General features: G+C 59.0%; 9 protein-coding genes across 9 annotated transcripts; 5 read left to right on the forward strand and 4 right to left on the reverse strand.

Moving 5' to 3' along the window:
• Positions 1-38: 38 nt before the first annotated feature.
• GGTG_01569 (hypothetical protein) lies at positions 39-2,201 on the forward strand. Its single transcript, XM_009219336.1, has one exon. The coding sequence runs from the start codon at positions 146-148 to the stop codon at positions 1,943-1,945; it is 1,800 nt and encodes a 599-aa protein (XP_009217600.1). The 5' UTR covers positions 39-145; the 3' UTR covers positions 1,946-2,201.
• A 52-nt stretch (positions 2,202-2,253) lies between these two features.
• GGTG_01570 (hypothetical protein) lies at positions 2,254-3,163 on the forward strand (the record flags this gene model as incomplete). Its single annotated transcript, XM_009219337.1, has 2 exons — positions 2,254-2,293; positions 2,369-3,163. 2 exons carry the CDS (start codon positions 2,254-2,256, stop codon positions 3,082-3,084), a joined length of 756 nt encoding a protein of 251 aa, XP_009217601.1. The 3' UTR covers positions 3,085-3,163.
• Positions 3,164-4,185: 1,022 nt separating this feature from the next.
• On the forward strand, positions 4,186-8,598 carry GGTG_01571 (hypothetical protein). The gene has a single exon (XM_009219338.1). The coding sequence runs from the start codon at positions 4,310-4,312 to the stop codon at positions 8,081-8,083; it is 3,774 nt and encodes a 1,257-aa protein (XP_009217602.1). The 5' UTR covers positions 4,186-4,309; the 3' UTR covers positions 8,084-8,598.
• On the reverse strand, positions 8,288-10,215 carry GGTG_01572 (Sec20 domain-containing protein). The gene is made up of 2 exons (XM_009219339.1): positions 9,732-10,215; positions 8,288-9,642 (listed from the first exon to the last, which is right to left on the reverse strand). The coding sequence occupies exons 1-2, from the start codon at positions 10,061-10,063 to the stop codon at positions 8,652-8,654; spliced, it is 1,323 nt and encodes a 440-aa protein (XP_009217603.1). The 5' UTR covers positions 10,064-10,215; the 3' UTR covers positions 8,288-8,651.
• Positions 10,216-10,385: 170 nt separating this feature from the next.
• GGTG_01573 (mitochondrial ribosomal protein L44) lies at positions 10,386-11,214 on the forward strand. The gene is made up of 2 exons (XM_009219340.1): positions 10,386-10,634; positions 10,721-11,214. Exons 1-2 carry the CDS (start codon positions 10,457-10,459, stop codon positions 10,831-10,833), a joined length of 291 nt encoding a protein of 96 aa, XP_009217604.1. The 5' UTR covers positions 10,386-10,456; the 3' UTR covers positions 10,834-11,214.
• On the reverse strand, positions 11,095-12,542 carry GGTG_01574 (inorganic pyrophosphatase). Its single transcript, XM_009219341.1, has 3 exons — positions 12,113-12,542; positions 11,555-12,018; positions 11,095-11,477 (listed from the first exon to the last, which is right to left on the reverse strand). The coding sequence occupies exons 1-3, from the start codon at positions 12,491-12,493 to the stop codon at positions 11,252-11,254; spliced, it is 1,071 nt and encodes a 356-aa protein (XP_009217605.1). The 5' UTR covers positions 12,494-12,542; the 3' UTR covers positions 11,095-11,251.
• Positions 12,543-13,548: 1,006 nt separating this feature from the next.
• On the reverse strand, positions 13,549-15,779 carry GGTG_01575 (hypothetical protein; the record flags this gene model as incomplete). The annotated part of the gene is made up of 3 exons (XM_009219342.1): positions 14,553-15,779; positions 14,315-14,506; positions 13,549-14,080 (listed from the first exon to the last, which is right to left on the reverse strand). Exons 1-3 carry the CDS (start codon positions 15,239-15,241, stop codon positions 13,549-13,551), a joined length of 1,413 nt encoding a protein of 470 aa, XP_009217606.1. The 5' UTR covers positions 15,242-15,779.
• A 619-nt stretch (positions 15,780-16,398) lies between these two features.
• GGTG_01576 (hypothetical protein) lies at positions 16,399-21,858 on the reverse strand. Its single transcript, XM_009219343.1, has 3 exons — positions 18,921-21,858; positions 18,205-18,786; positions 16,399-18,121 (listed from the first exon to the last, which is right to left on the reverse strand). The coding sequence occupies exons 1-3, from the start codon at positions 21,531-21,533 to the stop codon at positions 17,180-17,182; spliced, it is 4,137 nt and encodes a 1,378-aa protein (XP_009217607.1). The 5' UTR covers positions 21,534-21,858; the 3' UTR covers positions 16,399-17,179.
• A 61-nt stretch (positions 21,859-21,919) lies between these two features.
• Positions 21,920-23,852, forward strand: GGTG_01577 (hypothetical protein; the record flags this gene model as incomplete). The annotated part of the gene is made up of 5 exons (XM_009219344.1): positions 21,920-21,941; positions 22,473-22,768; positions 22,962-23,261; positions 23,421-23,474; positions 23,682-23,852. The coding sequence occupies 5 exons, from the start codon at positions 21,920-21,922 to the stop codon at positions 23,850-23,852; spliced, it is 843 nt and encodes a 280-aa protein (XP_009217608.1).
• Positions 23,853-24,724: the final 872 nt, after the last annotated feature.

Below are 24,724 nucleotides of genomic sequence, written 5' to 3' on the forward strand. Positions count from 1 at the left end.
TCCCGCCGCCCGCCAAACAAAAAAAATTTGGAAGCACAACCCGGGCACTTGGCGGCACTGAGCAAAACCTTGGAGGGCCGCACAAGCGCGATCATAAACGCACCAAGGGAAGCATCGGTCGGCTTTCTGCCAAATCTCAACTAGTATGGCACCAAATCCTAGGAGAGAGTTCAAGGCGAACGAATCGGACGACGACTTTGCTGGGTTCGATGACGACGACGATGCCCTGCCAGCGGCCTCCGAAGTCAAGCTCCAGGTCCACGACATAGATTCGGACGAGGAAGAGCTCGAACGGCTGGTTCTCGGCGACAGGGACAGCTTCCGCAGCAAGCTCTTCGACCATGACGACCTGTCCGCGGCAAAGGACGTGGCGCTGGCCGACGTTCCCCCTGCGCCCGATAGCGGCGCTGCGCACATGACCGACTCGGCGCTGTTTTTCTTCGCCACCGACAAGGAGCCGGTCGCCGACGGGCAGCTGGCCAAATCCTCGCTGAAGACGCTCCAGGACCCCACCGCGCGGGGCGACGCGGCCGCCTGGGAGGACAGCGACGACGAGAAGCTCTCAGTGTCCCTCGCGGGCGCCACGAGGCTGCGGAAGCTGCGGCTGACGGAAGGCGAGGACATGGTGAGCGGGGCCGAGTACTCCAGGCGGCTGCGCCAGCAATACCTGCGCTTGAACCCGGAGCCGTCTTGGGTCAAGGACGCGACCGGGCGCGAGCCGAAGCGGCGGCGGAGGTCGTCGGCGTCCTCCGGGTCCGACAGCGGGAGCGAGGACGAGGACGGGGACATTGACCCGTCCACCATGCCGCTAGAGGAGTTTCTGCGCGACGCCAGCGCCCTCGTGGAGAGCGCGGGGCCGAGGAAGAGGAGGAAACTCCGGCCCGAAACCATCAACATCCAAAAGACGCGCGACATCCCAGATGTTCACAAGGGCCCCGTCGAGTCCCTGTCATTCCACCCCCAGCACCCTGTGCTTCTCTCGTCGAGCACATCCTCGATGCTGCACCTCCACCACATATCGCCGGCCGCATACCCAACCCCAAACCCGCTCCTCACCTCGGTGCAGGTGCAGAACACTCCCATCCGAAGGGCCGAGTTCCAGTACCCCTCCGGGGATAAGATATTGTTTGCGGGCCGGCGGCGCTTTTTCCATTCGTGGGATCTGTCGTCGGGGCAGGTGACCAAGGTCAGCCGGATACACGGACATAGACTCGAGCAGCGAACGGTCGAACGCTTCCGACTGAGCCCCTGCGGCCGGTACATGGCCATGATCGCGACGGACCGCAAGGGCGGCGGTATGATCAACATGATGCGGGTCAGTACGATGCAATGGATATCCCAGGCGAGGCTGGATGGGCGCGGGGGCATCGCCGACTTTTGCTGGTGGAGGACGGGCGATGGCATCACGATCCTCGGCAGGGACGGGCAGGTTGGAGAGTGGAACTTGGAAGAGAAGAGATTCGTTGGCGTCTGGAGGGACTCGGGCTCGACGGGCGGAACTGTTCTTGCCATGGGTGGGCGCGACGGGCCCTCGGAACTAGGTAGCGACCGATGGGTTGCCGTCGGCTCCAACAGTGGCATCCTTCAAGTCTACGACAGACACGACCTCGTCGTCGACAAGGGCGCCCCCAGCGGCGACGACGGCGCGGGTGTTGTGTCGGTTGTCAAGGCACATCCGGAGCCAACGCGGGTCTTCGAGTCGCTTACGACACCCATCACCGTCGTCACGTTCTCGCCCGACTGCCAGCTACTGGGTTTCGGGAGCATTCACAAAAAAGACGCCTTCAAGCTGGCGCACATGCCCAGCTGCACTCTGTATCGCAACTGGCCGACGGCGGATACGCCATTTGGCAAGATCACGGCGGTTGCGTTTGGGCGGCAGAGCGATCTGCTGGCAGTGGCCAATGAGCGAGGCAAGATTCGACTATGGGAAATCAGGAGCTGATAGGCTATCATACCTAGGAGCCGCTCCAAGCCTGATGGAGCCCGGGATAGCTATTTTAGTCGCCTCTTACCTGGCGGCAAGCAAAGGCTGCCAGGAATGTACTATTTGATAATGGGCAGGACTCGCATTGATGAAGTTCACTGGCACACGAAGCATGTGGCCGTGTACAGTGTTTGGAGAGGATTTGGCGCAAAGATGCAGCGAATGCCAGACCACCAACAAGGCTCTATGGTGTGGCTGTCGCCTCGCCTGGTCACGTCGCTAGAATGGTGTGTTGTCCTGCAGCCTGGTGTCACCTAAGGTAGCCTATGTGGTTAACCTGGGACTCTGATTGTCCAGCGAAGCCATGTAAGCACGTAAGCTGGGCTTTGGTTCCTGCTGCCCAAAGCTTGGACACACCTGGATTCCAAAACCCATGCACAGCGGATGTCGATGCTCCCCCCGGGAAGGTAAGAGCAATCGCGAACGACTGGCCCGCACGCGACGAAAACGATGAGCCAACGGTCGACTCGAGGCGGACGCTCCGACGGGGAGCCGGGTCTGTGCCCGCGGCGACTGGTTCTAGAAGGGACAAATCCGGTTGCGGGAGGCGGCAGTCGAGGAGCCAAGAGCCACGAGCCACGAGCGCGGAACACTCGGGGGGCTGCGATCTGTGCTGTCGCGATGCTGTGTCAGGCATCGAGTGGCGACCCACTCCCAACCGCTGGGTGTGGTGGAGACGGGCAGGGGTAGACGTTGGTGATGTGGCAACCCAACTCCAAGCTGGCAGCTGCGAGCTAAGGGGGGCTAGGGCCTGGGGAGGTTCCCTTTTGCGGAAGCCTGGCGGAGCCACAGCGCGTGTGACAGCTGCCATTGAGCCAGTTCGGGGAGCCGCCAAGCATGCGGCCGGGGGCCTGGTCTCAATGCCGGACGGGCACGCAGGCACGTCGGGGGCAGAGAAACTCAATGGGGCCTGCCTGGGGGGATCGGTTGATGCGCCCGTGGCCACCCCGTCGTCGGCGTGCCCTCGTCTCGTTGGCCGGGACCACAAAGGCCCGACGGCGAGGCCAGCCGCCCGCTGCGGCTATGCTGCGCTAGATCGGCCGGGCGGCTGCGCGGTTTTCTCTGCCATTGGTGTCTGGCGAGCGTCATGCCATTGAGCCGTAATCTGAGCGGTTGCGGAAAACTACGGGAGGATGGAGCGTGGTGTCGTGTGATTGCTTAGGGCAGTGAGGTCGGTACGTACCTTGATCGAGGTTGCCGCTCCACCGAATAGGAGTGAGCGGGTTCCCCACTTTTCCACTTTTTGTGTCTGCGTTCGCTCGGATTTTTTTCCTCCTCTCTTTTCCCTCGCGCCCGACTTTATTCCCACCCCTACCTCCACTCAATGCTTGTCCTCCACTTTTCCTCCGCTGCTGTGCTGGCGATGCCTCCTCCACACCCTCGACATCAAACCCATGGATCCCATGGCAACCGGCTAAGCCTATTCGCCGTGTTCCCAAGCGCATGCCCGCCCGCTTGGGTAGCCACAGCTAGCAGCGTGTGTACCTGTGGTGCTCGCACCCGAGAGGCATTTGCTGCCACTGCACGCACAATATCATCACTGGCGCATACCCCATACATGGGTGGGAGGAGACCCAAGGTAGGGTAGGGCTGGACGTGGCCATCGGCGGATGGTTGGTCGATCGCAGCCGATGGCCGCAGACGTACCACGCTTGCCCAAGAAGAGACGCTTTCGGGCTTCCTACAGACCGAAGTACGGTCGGTGCATCTTCCCCTCGCGTCCGTCGGCTGCCCACGCTGCCCTGCTTTTCCCGCTGCATGCATGCGTGCCTCGCTTTTCCGAGATGGAGGGAGAACTCAACGAAGAAAGTTCTTCGCTGGCCTCAGCTTGGTCTGGCCCTGGACGCTCTCGCTGGCCGGGCTCACTTCTCCTTAAAACCATCGCGGACTGCCCTCACCTACCCGCCTGTTTTATGAACAAACTCGAGTCGCGTCTCGTTCTGTCCAGATAGTGTATGCCCTCTTCGTCCTTGAAGCGCTCCAGTATAATATCGGTGGCTGGCTGGAGCACGGTTTGGCGCCCTTCTCGCACCCCCGACCTCATTACACCCACGGCAGACCCCCTGGACCTGCTTAAGCGGCCCTGTGGACCCCCCCAGATACGGCTTCACCTCAGTGGTCCTGCAATCCTCGACCCCCCGTCCCAGCCCACCGGGCCCACACGTGTGTCCCAACATGGCCTGGGATTCTTCTTTTAAGCTGCGGTTGTCGTCGAGACGGGCAGACTCTGCATCCCCCCTTTCGAGGTTTCGTCGCAGAGATACAACTGATACCACAACCGCGCAACGACTACCACGACTGCTGTCCCATGAGCCTCTCAGCATGGCTCCGGCCGCCATCCCGACTACTGCGCCGGCCCTGTCCCCGATCATAGAGGAGGTCGCCTGTGGCCCTGAGGCCCCTCCTCTGGCGGTCAGGGTGCAGGTGCACTTCGCCGACCCCTTGGTTCGCGATGCCCACCACCCCTACACTCGAGACTACGCCAGCTCCGATGCCCTCAGCCCGACCAAGCGCCTCTGCAAGGGCCTCGTTCGCCGCATTGAGCACTGCAGCGAGGAGCTCATCACCCGCCGCGATCCCACGGCGCTCCTGCAAAGGCTTCCCGGCCAGGCCCCGAAGGAGCTGCGCTACGAGCTGGTCTTCACCGTCCTGCAGCCCAACGAGGTCTTCGCCCACCGCACATTCCAGTCCTACCAGCGCGAGCCCCTGTCGCAAGAATCCGCCAGCGAGATATTACTCGCGACCCATCGCATGGTCGGCCTCTTTCTGAGGCAACACGACAAGGGCTTCAGGTGGACCAACGAGCCCGCTGGCGACCACCGCTATATCAACCGCCTCATCTCGTCCTCGCTGCTGAGCATCGGCGAGCCCCTGCCACTCGGATGCGTCCCTCCATCCCACTTCCTCGAGGATTCCCAGACCTTCCAGTTCTCGCCCGGCTACAGCATAGAGTTCTCCTTCAAGAGCTCTAGCCAATTGCGCAAGCAGAACGAGTGGTCGCGGACCCTGTCCATAAAGAGCGGGCAGGATGCGCCCCTCAACCTGTCGCTGAGCGAAAACCTGCTCTGGGCTGCTTCCGAGATCGTCAACACGGCCCTGGGAGCCAAGAAGCGGGAGCTAGACTTTGAACACAACTCTTGCGAATGGCTCGAGGGCCCCGTCCAGTGCAAACACTTCGAGGAGAGCGCGCTCGAGATCGAGATCAGGCTTGAGAATAGCCTGGGGCCGGTTTACGAGCACCTCAACCGCCGCATCTTCACCAAGCTCGCCATGTTCCGTGACGCCGAAGGCGAGGACTGCTTCTACTTCCTGCGCGACGTGCAGGCTGGGCTCTCACGCCTGCGCAACAAGGCCGACGAGCAGATCTCGCAGACAAACGACTTCGAGTTGCGGGTGCTAGAGCTCAGGGGCCCCGGGTGGAGGGTCGAGCGCCCGGCCCAGTTCACCCTGGACAGCGCTGTGACCTACTCCCAGCGCAGCATCGAGGCGATCCTCGAGCGCGTGCAGAGCGGAATCGCCGACCTGCTGCGGGGCGAAGACGCCGCCGTCCACCTCACTGCGTACAAGCGTGGTCATCTCATCCTCGATAAGGCCCTCGTCGCTCGTGACGACGGTCGGAGGCCCAAGACGCCTGCAATGCCGCGGGATATCGAGGCTGAGAAGAAGGCTCTGGTATCTCGTTTGGAGAGCCAGATACAGCAGGATCTGGATAGGATCCTCAAGGATACCTGCTCGCTCGACGACGTCTCCGAGTCCGACTCGGATGGAGAGTCGAACTTCAAGGCGCACATGGAGCTGATGCAACCCATCGAGATTTCGGCAAACACGATGGCAAACCCGCCAGTCAAGAAGGCCATGGCTGTATCCACAACCCCGACCTCAACTCCCCCTAGGCGCGCCTTCGTCGGAGTCGACAAGCCAACTGGGCCTCCCATCCTGGACACAGCGCGCCCGATGACTCCTGTCGCCCAAACGCCACGCAGTCCTGTCGCCCAAACGCCGCGCAGTCCTGCCACACAGCTCGGCGAGCCCTTCACTCCCGTTTCTGCCAAGTCCCTGTCGCGGGTCTTCCCTTTGGTGCCCGCCAAGTATACTCTTGGTTACTCGCGGGCCAGCAGCGACATGACCCTCACAGGTAGCATTGACGAGATCACGGTGCACTCGGACGCCGAGGACGATGAGGAGCTACAAAAGCGACCTGCTGTCGTCGATGCAGAGATGCTGTCAGAAGTTGACTCGTCTGGAGTTGTCCCGCCGGTCACGGTTGACATCGCTATTCCGGAGCAGGCGATTACCCAAGCCGATCAACAATCCGTGTCCGACAGTGACTCAAAGTACTCCCAAGACGAAGTCCTAGCGTCGGCAGAGCTCGAAGAGAATGCTGTCAAGAGATCCGTCTTTTCCAACGATCCTGCCGATTCTGTGATCGGAGAGGATGAGGCGGCACCTGTATCCCCCCAGAGCACCCGTCCCAACACCGCTGAGGGCGACGCCCCCGTCGAGCGGCTTCCCAAGTCTCCCGTAACTCCCGAGCCGGAGGTCAAAGAGGAGTCGGGAGCAACCAGTCTTGTTCTACATGACACCAACAGGCCTCTGTACTCGTCCTTTATGAGCTACGAGTCGTCGGTGCCCTCGACCCCAGGACTGAGTCAAGGAGACGAGTCCTCTCCGAGGCACAGCCTCCTCATCACGCCGACCTTCTTGAGGACGCTGTCTGGAGCTGTCCGTCCCATCATTGTCGGCGACATCGACAAGGAGGACGCGGGTGCCGCGTACGGCAACTCTGACGATGAGGTTATGGAAGACTCACCGACGGCAGACAGGCTGGCTATGAGCAAACGTAACCTCCAGGCGGAGCTTGCGGCCGCCGGGTCTGGTCTTAGCGACGAACACGGCTTCTCTCAGAGCAAAGCTACTTTTGACTTTGAGAGCATGGATGGCGAGAGCATCATTGCCGCATCCGGAATCCTGCCGCAGATCGACGAGGTACCGACCGAGGAGGAAGCCTCCGACTGTGGCGAATCATCGCCCATCGCCGCGGAGACAAAGGAAGTCGCATCCCTGGCCATACCGACACTTGCCACACCGGCGACGGTATCCGATATCAAGATGTCGGATGCCCCGGCCGAGAAGAACCCCGAAACCGTACCTGTGGTGGAGTCTCAAGAGACGGCACCGCCAATCGCCCCCGTCTCGGCCGCGCCGGCTGCCGACGAGCCTGTTCAAATTGCCGATCTTGAAAAGGAATTTGGCGACACTGCCTCAGTGTCGTCTCAGGACTCGGCAAACACGACCCCTGGAGGGGCAGATGTGCGCCCGGCCACGCCCATCTCGGAGGCTCTAGGTAGCCCAACCACTCCCCGGGCGATTTTGCAGGAGAGAAACGCCATCACCCCGCCCAGCCCGGCCCTCGCTCCTAAGGGGCGCGCCAGCTCCGATGCCTGGGAGGACCGCGACAGCCTGCAGGGCAGAGACTCGGTCGACACGTTCAGGTCTGAGAACGGTAACGAGGAGGTGACCGAGTCGCCGAAGACCCCGCCGACGCGCCGTAAGTCCTTTTCGACCACGACCTACCTTGGCCTCCACCAGGAGGGCATGGGTCTCGGATTCGGTCTACGGGACACATTGGTAGCCCCGAACCACTGGCCCGACGACACCGACTCGTCAGCCCCCGGCTGGCTGACCGCCGCCGCCGCCGTCGCCGAAGCGGCCGCCGTCGTCGCAGGGCCGGCCACTCGACGCACCCCGACCACCCCGGCCACTCCGCGTCCCCTCCTCAGCACTCGGTCCTCCTCCAAGGGGCTCAAAGTGCTGCGGCCACAGGTCGTGCACAGGCACACCACGAGCTCGGTCAACGGCTCGGCTACCAAGCCGCCCCTGCTCAAGAGGCTGCCCAAGGGCGCCAGGAGGCGGACCAAGTCGTCGTCGGCCACGGCGGTGCTTGGGGGCCGCAAGCAGCACTTCGAACAGGACTACGCGTCGTCGACCGACCAGGAAGACGACGGGTACGAGACCGACGACGGCGGCGTCATGCTGCCCCGCTTCATGATGCTGTTTGCCAGCATGGCTGTTGCCTCGCAGGTGCTGCAACACTAGGCTCATGCCTGGGTTTGGTTTACCGCATACCCCCCATATACATCCCTTTTTCCTTGCCTTACTCTGCTTTGTCGCGAACACGCTGGATATAGTCTGCTTTCTTTTTTCCTTTTCTTTTTTTTGTTACGACACGACCTGCGCTTGGTTACGATTCCCCACATCACGTAGAATGGAGAGAAAAAAATGAGATACGACGGGCCTCAAGGTCATGCCGTTTGATTGAATGGATAGAGATGCAAATCACGATGACGAACGAACGCGGGGGGAATGGGAGAGAGAGGCAAGTTTGAATTTTCGAACAGTCGCTTGGCTTTTTTTCGGCCATGGAAGCCTCGGGTCTTTGGGTACCCAGCAATTTGGATCTGAGTGTACATATTCGTTCATACTTTTTACCCCATTTACTGCGTCAACCTCGGCGGCAACGATGGAGGTTCGGCATCTTGATGAGCAATCTACAGGGCCCCGCTAATGACCACGTTTCTTTGTGCCAACACACCGAATTTACTGCATCGCAATGTCGCATGAGCTGCTAACTGTGGCAGTGTATATTGAGCCCGAAGTGACTCTGCTATAGCTCGTCCTTAATCCTGCCTCTTTCTGTCTGGCCTCCCTCACCTGGCTGAGACGCATCTTGGGCCGATTCGACCGTCTCCTCCCACATTCTCTTCTTGGGATTCGGCGCATCCGAGTCCTTGTTCTCCGACGGAGCAGCGACATCGCCGTCGTCGCCATCGATGATCCTACCGACCTTGTCCATAATGGAGTCGGAACCGGCCGAGTCCTTCCCCTTGTCGCCGCCGCCGTGGGCAACACTCACGGTGGGCAGGGCATCCGCGCCGCCGCCGCCGCCGCCCGCCATGCCGACGACGCTGGTGCTCCCGGACGCGCCGACGACCTCCATCCTCGCGGCGGCGGGCTGCCTGCTTCTGCCGACGAGGGCCAGGCCGCCGCCGACGCCCTTTGCGGCGGACCACCAGCCGACGCGGAGCGGGACCCAGAGGAACCACCAGAGCGGGCCGTACAGCAGGCGGCGGAAGACGAGCCAGGCGGCCGTGGCGAGGAGCAGGTAGAGCGTGGTGCGCAGGTACCACGTGTCCGACTTTTGCGAGCGCACGAGCGTGCCGAGCAGCGAGCGCGACGCGGCCAGCAGGCCGTCGAGCCCGGCGTAGCGGTCGTCGAGCTCGCGCAGCGCCGCTGTGCTCTCGGCCAGCGCCTGCGCCGCGTACGCCGACCGCGCCAGCTCCGCCGCCATGAGGTCGTGCGTGCGCTGCAGCGACGCCGTCACGTCCGTCGCCGCCCCGACCACCTTGTCGCCCTTGCTACTACTACTAGCGTTGTTGCTGCCAGTGCCGCCGCGGTCGTTCTTGAGCGTCTGTCGTCGTCGCATGGGCTGCTGCTGCTGGGCGGGGGCAGGGGATGAGGCACCGGACCGGGTCGTGGCAGCCGACGAGACGGGTGGTGTTGTGTATGATGCCAGCAGGGCGGCCCTCTCGGCCCGTAGAGCAGCGGCCATCCTCTCTCGTGCCGATAGTTGGGCTTTTCGGAAAGATATGCGGGAACTGCAACAACCATGCCACGCGTCAGACATCCATACGAAACAGCGTAGATGTAACGAGAGAGACAGAAAAGGGGGGCGAGTGAAACATACGCTTTGAGCTCCTGGCGCAGCCGGTCGGCCGCGTCCTTGAGGCGAGCCTTTGTCTTCTCGCCCTCGCTGCCAGGGCGGCCAGGGCGGAGGTCCAGCAGCTCCTCCCGCAGCAGCTCCAGCTCCTCGTCCGTCTCGCGCAGCCCCTGGGTGATGTCGGCGCCCAGCTCCGAGACGACGTTGCCGTCGATATAGCCGTCATCTTCTTCGCCGTCTGCCAGCGGCACCGAGCCGGGCTGCAACTTGAGGCCCGCCAGGCGGTCGATCAGCGTCTTGAGCTGCGACGTCGTCTCCTGGAGCTGCGCCAGGCGCTCCTGCAGGCCTTGGAATGACATGTTTCTTTTTGGTTTTTTCTCTCTTGTTCCTTGGGCGCGCAGAAGCCTCCGTGGCAAATGGTTCGTTTTCGACGTTTGTCCTTTCTATTTTTTCGGCGAGCAGCTGGGACGGACGGTGGTGGTGAAAGCTGGCATCAATACATTTGCATACGTCAGTCAGTTGGGCAGCCCAAGCCAGGCACCTCTCTCCTCAAAGACACACGCCCCTGTGGCGAGGCCAAAGTGGCTGGTGGGGTAGCACTGTCAATCCGGTGTGGCTCGTGCACGACCATCAAGCTCCCCCACGCACTCTTGGAATTTCTACAGCCCATCGCAAGCAGCAGGGGGGGGTCGGCAAAGCCAACCGAGACGCCCAAGTTCCCCTCGTCCTCTCAACCCAGACCCACGCCCACGATGAACCGCTTCGTCACAGAGGTCAGGACAAAGTTCAACCCGTTCTCGCCCAGCGCGAGGCCGGCGCGGCTGTTTCTGGCATACCTCCCGCCCGACGCCCGCGCCTCGGGCATGAACATCACCACCACTCTGCTGCCCAAGACCTCGACAGAGCCGCCATTGCTGCAGGTCAAGTTCAGTAGGTTTCCGCACGAGCCTACAACACGGGTGGGCTCATCGTCTTTGAGTAGCCTCCCTTTTCCTAACTAAGACTTCACACTACAGAGGACGGCAAGGAGATGAACCTCGAAAGCGAAAAGCTCGGCATAAAGGGAATCCTCGAAGAAATCGACAGGCATTGCAGAGTACTGCAGAAGCAGGCCGACCTAAGTGATTAAGGGTTTTGTGAAGGGAAGCGGGACCGCCGTGAGGCCACTTTCAAGTCTGGGCGTCTTGTGATGAGACAGATATATCAACACTTTGCCGCACGAGCAACCTTGGAGAGGCTGGTCAGCTGTGCAAAGCAGCAACGTATCACCCATGCAACAAAACGCGGCATGAGCTTTGAGGGTTTTCACGGCCTTGTACAGTAGCCACGTATGATACCCACGCCACAATGACAAACGGGACGCAGACATGAGATGAGATGAACCTGACAGTCTTGAAAGAGCCCAAGCCAACAAGCAATCATCCATAGTGCTTTTCTTTATTTCCTTTGGGTTCTGGTTGCTCTATCTTCACGACCTAGACGTTTGCGCCTCAAGAAATCGACATGATCAACTCCTCGGAGTAACAGGGCGACAATCCGTAGCCCACTTAGGCAGAGGCGCCGCTGATGAAGAACCACTTGTCGATGGAGGCATCGATCTTCTCCGGGGGCAGGTTCTGGTTGGCAGGCATGGGAGGCAGCCTGTCGGCCGGGATGACGCTGGGCGAGTGGCTAATGGCCAAGTTGGTGGTCGAGATGTTGCCAGGCTGGGTCTTGCCCGTGATGAGCCTCTCCCAGGCCTCGGAGCACTCGCGGATGACGTCCATGGCGTACCTGGATAGGCAATTGGGATTAGCATTAGCCCGAAAAACAATATGGCAAACGGATTGCTGGACGAGAGAGCAACTGACTTCTTGTTCTTGCACTCGCCCGTGAAGGCAAACTGGTTCTCAGGCTTGCCATCAGGGATCTTGTAGATACGGAACCACTCGTTGGTGGCACGCAGGAGGCCAGGCAGGTGGCGCTCGACGTCCTCGACGTCATTGAGCTTGCTAGCCAGAGGGTCGTTAACGTCGATGACGATGACCTTCCAGTCCGTCTCCTCCTCGTCAAGCAGCGCCATGACTCCGAGGACCTTGACCTGCTTGACCTGGCCGGTGTAGCCGACCAGCTCGCCGATCTCGCAGACGTCGAGCGGGTCGTTGTCACCCTTGGCCTTGGTCTCGGGGTGGATGGCATTGGGGTCCTCCCAGGTCTGGGGGAAGGCGCCGTAGTTCCACAGATAGCCCTTGTGGGGGAAGCAATTGCGGACATATCGAAGCTTGCCCTTCTTGATGTCTTGCTTGATGGGGTTGAGGAGCTCGTCCTTGGAGATCTGCAGAGGGATGGGAAGTGTGCGAGATGGTTAGCAATCAAACAAACGTGCTCGTCTTGGGTCAAGGGTATCTGATGGTAGGCGGCGAGCGCACCTCGAGCTTGGCGTTGGTCCAGCGGGGGATCTCGACGACCATGTTCAGGACGGTCTGCTCCTGGTTGGCGAACAGGGGGATGTCATGGAATGGCGAGAGCGGCACGCCCTCCTTCTCGACGTAGACGCGGTGCTCGAGCGTGTTGGGGGCGCCGACCTTGCGGACGGTGTAGGGCGAGGGCGACGACATGACTGCGGCGGGGGCAAGATGCCCAGCAATCTGCTCGGTGCGTTGGGTGAATATGGTGGCGGGCGTCTCGCAGCGGTTGTTGTTCCTGAGGCCAAAGACGATGTTGCAGCTCGACGACGGCGGCAACGAGGGGTTTGGGCAGGTTTTTCCCGATGCTAGGTGAGGACAGGAACCGCCACAGCCTGGGCTCATGTTTGCCGGAGGAGGGGCTGCAGCTGTTTGGGCAGGTGGGGTTTTCTGGGCCTGTGACGCCACCTCTCCTGGTGCGCCAGCCTTATTGGCCAGGCCCCTCCTGGTGGTGGTGTTGGCGGGCGGGAGCTTGAGAGCTGGAGCTGGTGCCGGTGCTGCGTTTGCTCTGACAATGGCCGTCTTCAGGCCCACGCTGGTAGCCAGCCGACGATGAAAAAGGCGGTGCGACAGCAGCGGCGGCATCCAGGCGCAGGTGAGGTGTCCAATGCATATATAACCAACCCCTGCGATACTGACCCTTTAGCCAAAGACCTCCGAAGCACCAGGAGGGAGAGGGAGGAAGGTCACGGGGCCGTAGGCCCGACAGCGGCCGGCATTTCGTCTAGACTCCGAGCTTCGGCTCATGACTCGGGTCAAGGCTTGTCGGCCCCCTTGCTGTGCATACGTCCCCTCATATCCTCAACATGGGAGCCATCACCCCCCTCGGACATATGGATCGGGTTGCCAGATAGCATGCGTGGGTCTACGAACCTTTATTACTGTGTATGTCTCTCTTGTCGTTCTTGGGCCCGAAGTGTAGTCGTGCGGAAGCACTGGTGTTCCATCTACTGTGTATTGTGATGTGCGCCACCCTTTCAGATTTGTCTCCTCTTTTTTTTATTTCTTATTTCCTTGCCTCGCACCCAAATTACTACGGACCCCTGCCTATGCGGGCACACTTCCAACATTAGCCTTGAAACACCTCTACACTTGCTATCAATTCAAGCGGGCATTGACACGTTGGAAACCTTTCCAAACCTTTCGCGGGGTTGGTTGTATAGGGAAAAGTATAAGAAAGTAGGGCTTCCCACTGTCCTCGATAGTTCTTGATAAATGCACTGGCATCAGTCAATTTAAGTTAGCTTCCAAGTATCCCTTGGAGCAAGCATTTAAACCTGCACCCAAAATCCCCGGTAAACTTACCCAAATTAACCCAATTACGTATTACTGCTTAGTATTCCTTAGATGCCCTACCTTAGGAGCAAAGGCCTGTTTGTAACACGGATCCTCCGGATTGGCTATCTAAGCGGGATCAACTTCCGGGCATAGGGTTCCCTTAGCCATGCCGCTTCCGAGATTTCGGCGTCGTCGATGCGGTATGCAGCGCCATCGTTACCCCACTCGATCAGCAAGACTCGCAGTACAGGTTCCGAAAACTGATTTCTTCGGCTTGCCAAGACAATGAACTCGCGTTTATACTCGCTTTTCGGCGTCGCGGTTGCGATTTCCATTGAGCCTGCAATGCTTCCGTCCGAACTTTTAATTTTGGCTCGACGTGTTGCCTTGGCATCGCTTTCGACTACCACGGTGAAGAACGCCGAGCTAGTCCAGAAGAAGGTAACTTGCGTTTCCGGAACCGTTTTGAGATGTGCTTTTATAAGTCGTGGATGATCTCTTGCAAGGTCGTCGGGGGTTACGGGCTGGTCCTGGAAGCGTTTCCATGTGGGCAATGCTCGGATCCTCCCCTCGTATGCCATTGACAACTCCCTAACGCGCTCGATTTGGAGAGGGGAATGGTTATGTTCGAAACAGAGGACTTCGGGGATCTCGCTAGATTGTCATAAGTCAGAAAGTGAAGGGCAAACGACGCGTTATATAGCCAGTTTGACTTACCCCAAATATTCGTCGAACCGGTCATATCCCACAGAGATGGAGGTCTCCCCAATCCACCCCATCCACGATTAGCTTGGAAAAGGAACCCTGACCTGCAAGGACGTCATGGGCAGCGTCGAGAGCTCTTTCGATCGCTCCTGGGCCGCGAAAGAACCCCACAACAAGCTCTACTCGAAATGGGAGCGTGGCAGGCCCCAAGTGAACGTCTCCCCTCTTCCAAGATCCGACAAACCCTGCAGGACGGCACGGAAGGCGTCGAAGACTTCCCCCCTGTAACTAAACGTCCTGCGGGTGTAGGTGGCCACTAGCTTCTGGTACGTCATCCAGTAGCGAAGCTCGTCGTCATGAGGGACAGCCCAGCGCCTGTTGCCCCGCCCTTGTCCCGATGCTTGGCTGGCGGAATGACGACCACTTCGCGTTGCTCTTCAAAGCGGGTTCTCGGATGGAGACCAGGAAGGCCGCCGTAAACGTTCGGAGAAGATGCAGCCACGACGGTGATGAAGAAAAAGCCATAATCTGGGCCATGGCGGCAATCTGAACCCCCTTGTCAGAGTCACCATCTTGAAGGATGCACAGCGCGTCGATCCAGAGATAATCAATCGCCAGTGCGTCGGTTAGCACTATCGCATCCTTGATCGTCTGAGGCAACTTTCCATATTCCCCGTCCACTAAGGATCCCGGCTTTGCCAGCCTATCCTTATTGAGGGTTATGAGTCTCAACTCCTGAGGCCCGCCCCAGACGTAGCTGAGGGCCATGTACCGGTAGTCGGGGATATGGATATCCTTTAAGGTCACGATGCATTTCTTCTTAACATCGACGAAGCGAATCAGGGGGAAACGGTCACCGCGCTGGTCGACATCGGCCTCCTCGCACTTGTGTCCGTGGTCCTGCTCGTAGATGTCGATCCAGCGGCGAACCCACCGCATGTCCAGCTGCAGGGGTCGGCGACGGCCTCCGAAGACCATTCTGTCGATCCCGGGTCGAGGGTCCGCAAAATGCTCATTTGCCCGGATACCTGCAGCGCCAACGTCGCACGCCTGGAGGGCAAAGCACAGGCTCCGCTGAGAATCGTCTTGGGTGGACGAGTCATCGGCCATGACGAGGATGGACAGTCGGCGGACGAAGTAGATATTGCCGCTCGGGTCGTTTTATACGCCGTAGAAGGACGTTTCCGCCCGACAGAGCTCGTATTCTCTGGTATTGAGCTCGTCAGGCCGCTGGAGCCTTGCATTCGATATGGCGTCGCCGATGAGGCGGCAGAGCCGGCAGGAAGGGGCCCGCCGAAGGATCTCGTAGAACGAACCGAGCGCCGTGGAGACGTGAGCGTCGTCTCGCCTGGGCTTGAACGGGTGCCGGCTCGTGTCCGCGCGGCTCTACTGCAGGGCGGGCAGGCCCGACAGCAGCGGGTTCCGCAGTGCCTCGAAGTTGATTTGCCTGCAGATGGTGCATAGAGAATCCATGTCTTCGCTTTACGCTGTGGCCGGGATGATATCGGTGCGGAATTGTCCTTGGTTATTTAAGCTGAAAAACGACTGGGGGAGGTTCTTTTAAAGCCCTGGCGAGGCTCTTCCGGGTCGCGTACCCTTCCTGCATCCCACAGGCACCACACCCACCGCATGTTACATACACCTTTCATCGTCCAGTGACTATGTCACAGGTCACTTTTTATTGTGCTACCTGTTTGGCATTCTGATACGATGAAAAGCAGCATTTCGCAACCTGTGAACTACCGGGCGGATCAGAAGGGCGAAAAGATACAAATCTCCGACTTGTATCCTCGTTGGTTGGACTGGATACCTTGGTGTGGTGCGGATGAGACATCATGAGGGTATTCCCTCAAGTGTGGTTAGGTGCCTGGCCTCTAAAAGCGGTGATAGGACTAGCAACACACTCTGAAATGGGGGGTTTGATTGGCTGATTGCCATGAGATCGGAGCAGGGCACCTAACCGCACTCAAATGGATGGAGGAGGCATGAAGGGAGCAAACACATTGGAGGAAATCTGCCTGATCGGGCCGATGTCAACACAGAGAATAAAAGTAAACGGACAGCCCTTCACGTGGCTTCTGAGAAAGGCCATGACAAGGTTGTGGAGCTCCTTATCAAAAACATGGCTGGCATCAGCATTCGGGGTGTATTTGGACGAACAGCCTTTGATTTGGCTTCTGGTTGTAGCCATGACAGGTTGGCGCGGTGGTTGAAAGGTTGAAAGAGTGGATGGAATGAAAATGTCGTGGCATCGGCTGGCTGGCTGGATGGATGGATGGATGGATGGATGGATGGGATGGTGGTGCTTTCCCTCCCCGGCTTCCTCCTTTTTTCCCTCCTCATCGTGTTCCTTTCCTCTCGAATCTAGTCAAATCACCGCAGTAACACAGTCTCCACTTGGCAGTTGCAAGCTACGAGTTAGCCAATGTGCATGATGGCTCGTTGAAGCGTTGAGATCGTCTCGAGCTCTAACATGACGGATCATCTCCTCTCGACCAATCCTTTTCAAAATAGACATATAAGCTAGGTATGGATCGCATCGCCATTACCGAAAAACAATATGGCAGGCCATTTTCAAACGCTGGTGTAATGAAGGACCCTCGATCGCTGTGTGATCCGCCAACCTGCACCTGAAGCGGTGCGATCTCGTGGTTTATTCCAGCTCTTGTCAGGGGTGGAAATATAAAGAACATGCAGATAAGGATATCGATCCTGTCCAACCTTGTTACCTGCTTCCAACCGCAGTCCCCATTTTGCCCCGTTTGGCGCCTCTGTCATGGCTTCATTTTGCCTTGGGCCAGCAAATCATCATCTCCAATGCCCGTATCGACATGCTGCCAGAGCGGGTGCGACGGGACTAGTCGTGTTGTCCCAGCAGGAGAGATCTGAGGTCATTCCACTGGGCCATACGAGGTGGCTGGCGCCTTTGGCACACAAGTCTCGCGCACTCCGAGGATTTGAAAAGGTCTGTATGGCTGTCCCTCGCCCACATGACCGCGCGGCCGGGCCTCTCCGCTGGCGGGTGTACCCTGGCCCGAGCTTGTGTGCCTATCGTCTGGGGAGGTTGTTCCTAGCGTACTGTGCACCCCCGAACGCGGGACCGGCGCCGCTCCACCCTTGATGGACGCTCTGGCGAACGATCATGGCTGCCGCCTGGTGAGCCGCCATGCGCTCCTTTTGCCGGTGCCTCTCCTTCAGGTAGCCGGCCGCCTCGGGGCGCATGCGCAGGATGCGCAGTATCATATCGTCCGACGGATCTGCCTGCGCCTCCTTGCGCTTCTCCTCCTTAGCCCGCCGCATCGTGCCCAAGTTCCGGCTCATCATGATGCTCTTGCCCCGCCGTATCGTCCCCATGCTTGCAAACGAAGGTCCGGCCGACGCCGCGCTCAGTGATGGTCCTAGAGATGCTGGCGCCGACAGCCGATTCGACGCCTGTGCCGCCTGCATCTGCTGCTGCTGCCGTTGCGCCGTCGCCGCCACCATCCGCTCCGACGTCCGTATCAGGTTGTCCGTGTCCTCGACGTAAAAGAAGTTGAGGGAAGCCAGCTCGTGCCACTTAGGCGACTTGAGGATTTCGGCCGGTACGCCTTGAGCCTGGCCCTCGTCGTCCTTGGCGTTGAAGAAATCGAACAGCATCTGAAGCCACTTGAAAACCAAGTCCATTTCGACTTGGGTGAGCGGCTTCTGGCTTGAAGGCTTGTCCGAGAGTGGCGGCACGAGTATGCTCTCAATCGCCATCAAGACCTCCTTCCAAAGGCGCGCCATGACTGCCATCATGGTGGCACTCGTCAGGGTCTGCTTCATAATGAAGAAGTTTTCGTCGAAATAACTGAATAGCGGCTTCAAAGCGTTCTCGACATCCTCCTGTGTTGTCTGCGGCACCCTGGGCGCCCGCTTTTGCCACAGAGACGCAACCGACGAAGCGATGCCACGGTTGAGGAGGCTCTTCAGAGTATCGTACGAGAGAGAAGCGTTGATGTGCGTAACAAGCTATGAGTGCGTGGCGTTTTCAAGTTAGTCGACATTTGGGCGCGAGAACGAAGGAACGAGAAAAGGGGACCGCAAAACCCTACCTTGTCCGTCACCTTGCGAACCATGTCCCTCTCGGTTCGTTTCAGATGCCGAAAGGCCTTGCCAAAATAGAACTGGATGTCGTCCCTCTCGCCCTCCATGCTGACCCGGATGAGCAGCCTTCCTTGGGTGTCTAGGTCGAGCCAGAACTCACGTGGCAGGTAGTCGGCAAAATGCTTTGGGTCCAGCTTGAGCGAGGTACGGCCGACAAAGTCGTGGTCGCCAAAGGTGTCATAGTCCCAAATGGTAGCAATGAGGTTGAGTGGCCCCTGCACGTCGATATCGACTGACTCGTCCCAGCGAGGGTTGAGGTTCCTCATCACAATTCGAGTCTTTGCGAGCCGTTTCTGGTACTCGTCACACAGCACGACGTACGGATCACTAGTTCCGTTGGGGTCGCACGCTTTGAGGTCCTCGGCCTCGACTATCTTGACGGTGAAGACGTACTTGGCCGACTTCTGGAAATGCTGCACCGGTCCATCCGCCTTCTGCAGCACGTCGGCGCACCCGTCTGCGTTCACCATTTTTTCGAGCTTGTCGAGAGCCTGCATGGCATACTCGATGTTGTTCAACTTGACAAAAGACTGTCAAGAAAGCAAGACGAGAGCCGAAGATCTACATTTAGCCGAGATGTCTTGAGAGGAAACACCATGTGCGTATCTTTACTCCCGCCATGAGAAAGTATTGGGGGGCAAATTGGGACTGGGCTACGACTGACCTCTGGATAGAACTGGAAGGGCTCAACCTTCTCCTTTGCGCTGAGAGCATCCTTTGCATATTGCATAAACCGCTCCTGTGTAGTTTTACTCGCCGCTGCCGCCTCTTGTGCCGTCTGCCGATCCATCTCCCGGGAAAATTTCTGCTCGACGAGCTCACAGTACCGCCCGATGCCGGCCGCAAATCCCCTAGACAGGGCCGTCATGAATCGGGCGTGGTGAACGTCGTCGTCCCATCCCAGCTGGAACACCTGGTCGACCGTCTGGTTGAACATGGCGAATATATCAATGATGGACACGCTGTGACGCTCCTCGTCTGAAGAGTTGGCGTCCTGGCCGTGGGACCTGACCTGGAACTGGTCCTGTTTGACTGCCTGTTCGACAAAGTCCTGCATTCTCTCCTCGGCCGATTTGATCCATCGCCACACGAACTCGTCGAGTAGGCCTTCGATGGAGAAGGCAAATGGCTTCCCGGGAAGCGACCTGACGTGGATCTTGCGAATCTCTACCAGCTCCTTGTAGAGGTCGAACCCGTCCTGCACATGCACCTCTTCGTTTCGCTCCCGTGCCACCTCTATTATGCGCTGAATAATCGCGCTTGCGTCCTCCTCGAACGTCGGGAATATCGTGTCCACCAGGGCGCCAAACGGCGACACGCCGAGGATCTGGGGGTTTTTGCGGTATCGCTTCTGGACCTTATCGCAGATGGCGACCACGCATTGCCCCAGCTTGACAACATGACTGAAGTCCCATTCCTCTTGTATCTCGGGTAGCTCCACCTCCACATACGACCTATACGTCGAGGCTGCTGCTTTGCGAAGTTCCCCGGTCAGGGTCTGGGCGTACTCCTCTGCATCTTCGGGGCGCTGCGAGAAGGCGTCGTCGCCGTGAACATTATTCATCAAGAACACGAGAACAGCGCCTATCGATGGCGCCTTGGGTTCGTAACAGCGGGAGAGGATCTCGAGCAAGTCGCGCAGGAGCGCATCGTTGAGCTTATGCAGCATTTGTTGGTAGGCCGACGTGTCCGGCAAAGACCACCGGCTCCGGGGTATATCAATGAGGCGGGTGGTATACTCTTGTATGTGTGGCGGTTTCTTCGTGTCGGGCGCCACCTCCTTAGCAAAGTCAAACGACGAGCTAAGCTCCTCGATCGTCAGGTCCTTTTCTAGGAACTTGTGTGTAACGACCTCGAGGAACGCTATCTGGCGACTGAACTGTGGCAGCCTCCAGTGCACAGCCAGCTCGGCCAAGAGTGCTTCGGACTGCGCCGACATTGTCAAGCAAGGGGCAGACTGGTTCGGATGCTGGACGTCGTGGAGGATTGTCTGGTGGACAACTTTCTTGTAGTACGCCCTCGGCTCGGGGGGAATGAAGGTGTAATGCGGCTCATCGACACTTCGTATGCTGGATGTGTCGTCGGTAGGTACGGACCCGAGGGTCATGGCCTGGTCGAAGCTGAAGGTGTTGACGCTGTCTGGGCTCGTGACCATTCTCCCGAGGTCCGCATATGCCTGGTCTTCGCTGTAGAAAGACTGGGGCCGACCGGGCAATGGCTTGCTATCGAGTGTAGCCGTCGAGGTCTTACTGAGCTCAGGCCTTGCCTTGAGAATTTCGAGCATGACCTGCGAAAGGAGAGGTCCCTCGGCCTTCTTCCACTCCTCGTAGCCCTCATCCACGTCAAAATCCTGCCGCCGCAGCGCGCCGTTCATGTTGGAGTTCAGGCGGTGCTGGTACGACTTGACATCTTTCAGCGCCATCTCCTCGGTCCAGAGCGGGAGGTTCGTGTCTATGTCGGCCTGGACGGCACCCAGATCGCGACCGAAGATGGTAGCGACAAACTGCACCATGGGCATGTCCTTGACTTCGTGCGTGTGGGGGATGTCGACCTCGACGAACTTGTGCTCCCCCTCCTGGCCCGTGTCGAGGTACAGGTCCTGGTCGTTGGTGAGGAGCTTCTTCTCGAGGGTGGTCAGGCGATTGAACAGCTCGGGCTTGTCCTTGTCGCTGCCGTGGTCGCGCAGGATGGCTATGACGAGTCTGACGAACAGGGCAAGATGTCTATCCACCAAGACCTTCCAGGTGTGGTCATCGGGAGCCTTTGCGCGGCCCTGGGCCTTGCTCGCGGCGGTGTAGAAGATGAGGATCAGAGGCTCGAGTTTGCGGTCCTTGTCAATGGTCTTGCGAAAGTCCTGAGCGGTGAAGGCCGTGTATGCCTCGCCAAAGGTGCGCTTTACGGCAGCGTCGCCGAAGCCGGGCATCCTCTCGATGCCCCTGAGCACACCCTCCATCCTCTTCTCCAGGGAGGCACGGAAGCTGTGCGGCAGCTTGACGTTGGAGCTGGAGCTGCCCGTGAGCTCCTTCATCAGCTCCGCGACGCTCGAGTTGTAGACCCTGGACTGCGGGCGCTGGACCTTGACGTATTCCTTGCGCTTCTTTTTGGGCTGCAGGAGGTAGTTCAGGTAGGCTATTCGAAGTGCGTAGCTGTAGGCCTCGTCTGCGGTGACGGGGTGCTGGGCGGCGCGCGAGGCGGCCCTCGAGAGGCGGCGGTCGCCATCCTGGAGGCTTTTCAGGCGCCTCGAGGGCTTCCACGAGCTCCTAGACGCCGTCGACATGTCTGCGGACGGGCGGGGAATGGCGAGCGGCGGTCGGGGGAGGGGATCGCTGTCTGGTTGCCGCCGACCAGGCAGGATTGCTCAGCATGGGGAGCAGCGACGGGAGGCGCTCGTCGACCAGCGGACACCAGACAAAGAATGCAGCAAAAACCAATGCGGCGTCGGCGGCGAGGGCGAGATTGGGCAGAGGCGAGCGTGGCCAGAAGCGAGGATACAGCGGTTTGAGCTTGTCGGGAATCGAACGTTGGGCAGGCCTCGCCCGCAACGTCATATGAGCGACGGGGGGGTTCAGGGTGGGCCAGACCAGGGCCGTCTGGCGTCAATGTGTGTGGTGTGTTTGGTGGGTTCGCGCGGGTGACCTCTGGGCCTGTATCAGATCAAATCAAATGGGATCAATGGGATCAATGGGTCAAATTGCGGGTTTTGCTAAACGCACGTCCCACTGGGGGTCGCTCCCTGTCTGCCACCCGACATCAGTGGCAAAGACAAATGGCAGCCCCTGACACTAACGCCCACAGGCTCGGGAGACGCACATAGCCGGGCGCCAGACTAGAGGGAATCTGTTGATTGATTGCGCATTGGTCTCTGCCAAGCTGCCACAGTTTCCTCTCTAACGTACCTGAATACTCGTCCCCGCAACCCTTCTGCTCCCAAATCTGAATCGAGTTCCAGCCGTGAGCCGCCGCGGATGCAACCTGAGCTGCAGGAGATGCCAACCTGATTAAATGACTTATACAGGTTATAAAAATAGCAAAGGTTACGATACGGGTCTAGCAAGGCCGAGCACTCAGCCGCGGCCCGCCTCTCAAGTGCTCCCTGTCCCCGACAAGCCTACTTATTTGTTATGGTCATGAGGGACTGAGATCTTCCCTCGTCCCTGAACACCCCTTCCAAGCGGGCCACAAGGGCGACAAAGCTGCTCTCGGCCCGTTTCGATAGCCCGGCCGTCCGGGCCGACAAGCCAGACATTGAGGGCTCCTCCAGCAAGACTATCCCCCCTCGTAGCCCTTGAGAACGGCCGCGAGTATGCCGTGCAGCTTCGCGCCGAGGAGCTCGACCTCAATTCTTTCCGTACTGCCCGCAAGGCTCCAGGAGAAGTCGTACCCAAGGCCGGGGTGCTGGAGGATGACGAGTTGAGGGAGCATGGCATCTACGCCCACTGGAGACACGCATCCCGGGCCGCATCTGGCTGCGCGGTGTCGCCGGCAAGGGCGACGCTGGTCGGGTCTCCATTTGTAAGTCACTTGGCCAAGTCTTTTCCAAGGGCTCCCTTGACCTGGCTAGCTTTCCTGGCCTGTCATCCGAGGATGTGGTGGACAAGACGATCCGACCCCACCTCGAAGCCATCCTTACCTCGGGGCTCACCGAGCTCGATCCTTTCAAAAGCGCCATCCAGAGACTCCTCGACAAGCTTGACATAATAAAGAGCCTTCCCTCTGGATTGCCCACTTCGATATCAACGAGGTGAACATCCTGGTGGACAGCAACCGTCAAGTCACAAGTATCATTGACTGGGAGCTCTCACGCCCGCTTCCATTCGGTGTGGGCTTTGGCCGCATCCACATCATCGCAGGCGAGTTCAACGAGGGCAAGTTCTACATGCCTGAGTGCTTTGTTGAGGCAGAAAAGGCCTTTTGGCATGCCGTGCGGGGCGGAATGAGCGCGGAGCGCCGGGAGCTGTTGGAGTGTACGGCCGATGTTGTGCAGCTGGCGGTTCTCGTCGGAACGGTATGCAGCAGTATCTCCCTAGAAGGGGGAAAGCTGTTCGTCTCTGGGGTGTCCCTCAGATCACTGGGAAAGTGTTCGAGCTACCGCGCCCCCATGGTAGGGGCGAGGACGAGCCGCCCTACACCAAGCGAACTGACTGCCCGCATCCATTTATCCCAGCTAACCGGGCGAGTCGAGGGCACCCAGTTTTATAGCATCGGCGGTGGCAGCTTAGTATGCGGGACAGCTGGGGAGTTGTCAACAGACTTGACAGACTTGTCGGCCGTCCTATGACTTGGAGACCGCTTGGACCAAATTCATCGAACAAGACATCGAGGGATTGGGGAGTGTTCCACGTGTAGATAGCTACAGTCATGTGTCCCGAAACCTCAGGTATTACTCTACCGTACACCCATCACCCTGCCACTACGACTCGTCTAGGTGCTCCCCCATGCCCGCATTCTGCTCCGCGATCCTTTGCCAAGACCGTCGCAACTCATCCACCTCATAGGCGACCAGCGAATCAACATGTTGCAGACGGATGAGCATCCTCTCCTCTCCGGTTGGGGTGTAGTACTCGTCTTCTCCGAGATTCATGGCACGGACGGTTAATAGTCCACCACTGGCTCTGCCAGTCTTCTAGCGTCTCCTCGATCACTGTGAGAAAGGACCTCGGGAAACTTGTGATGGACTCCTGCGAAACTGTATGCGAAATGGCGGTGCCGTTGGGCAACTGCCGCGAAAGTAAGGCTCGTGCAGCAATCTATGGCCAGGGAATAGGTAATCGTCCATGACCGAGACGGCCGACGTCAGCGGGCTCCGCAAGGTCCAGCACAGTCGGCGGCCCGCGGCGGAAACGCCGGCGCATTGGTTTAGCGGGCCCCAAACGGTGTCGGTGCATTTGGCGTCGACATTGTGAGGAAGCGAGACGCTGGTATCTTTTTTCTAATGAGGCGAAAGGGGGATAACTGCGGAAACCGCAGAACCCCGGGGGGAGGTTGACAGGTTGTGCCGATGACTAAAGCCGTGACAAGCACTGCCTTCCTTTGTCACGCACCAGCATTCCACCGTTGACCAACAATATCACGAAGCGCAGGGCTGCTCGTGTTGGTCGGGCAGATGACGCTTTGCCGCGCACGCCTGCCTGGCCTTTGATTTTGTCTCTTTGTTTTGTCGCGGGCTTTGATGATGACCCCTACCGACCAGTGAGGAAAGAATAGACAGTCTACGTTTGGGGAAGAACTCGTAAACGGCGACCTCTCGGGAGTCATACTGTCGACTGGGCCTCTTCTCCAACCTCCGTGCAACGTCGCCAGGGCGCCATAGTTCTAACATCCACTTCCAATGGCCGAGCAAATTATAAAGACAACCAAAAATAGCCGGGCAGCGAGGTTGCGGAAATTTGAAATAGCCATCAAGGCGGAAGGCCTGAAAACCCGGGACGTAGATGTCCAAATGGCCATGTATCCCAAACGCCGGTGTGC

The sequence above is a fragment of the Gaeumannomyces tritici genome (assembly GCF_000145635.1).
Source record: "Gaeumannomyces tritici R3-111a-1 unplaced genomic scaffold supercont2.1, whole genome shotgun sequence".
Taxonomy (NCBI): Eukaryota; Fungi; Ascomycota; class Sordariomycetes; order Magnaporthales; family Magnaporthaceae; genus Gaeumannomyces; species Gaeumannomyces tritici.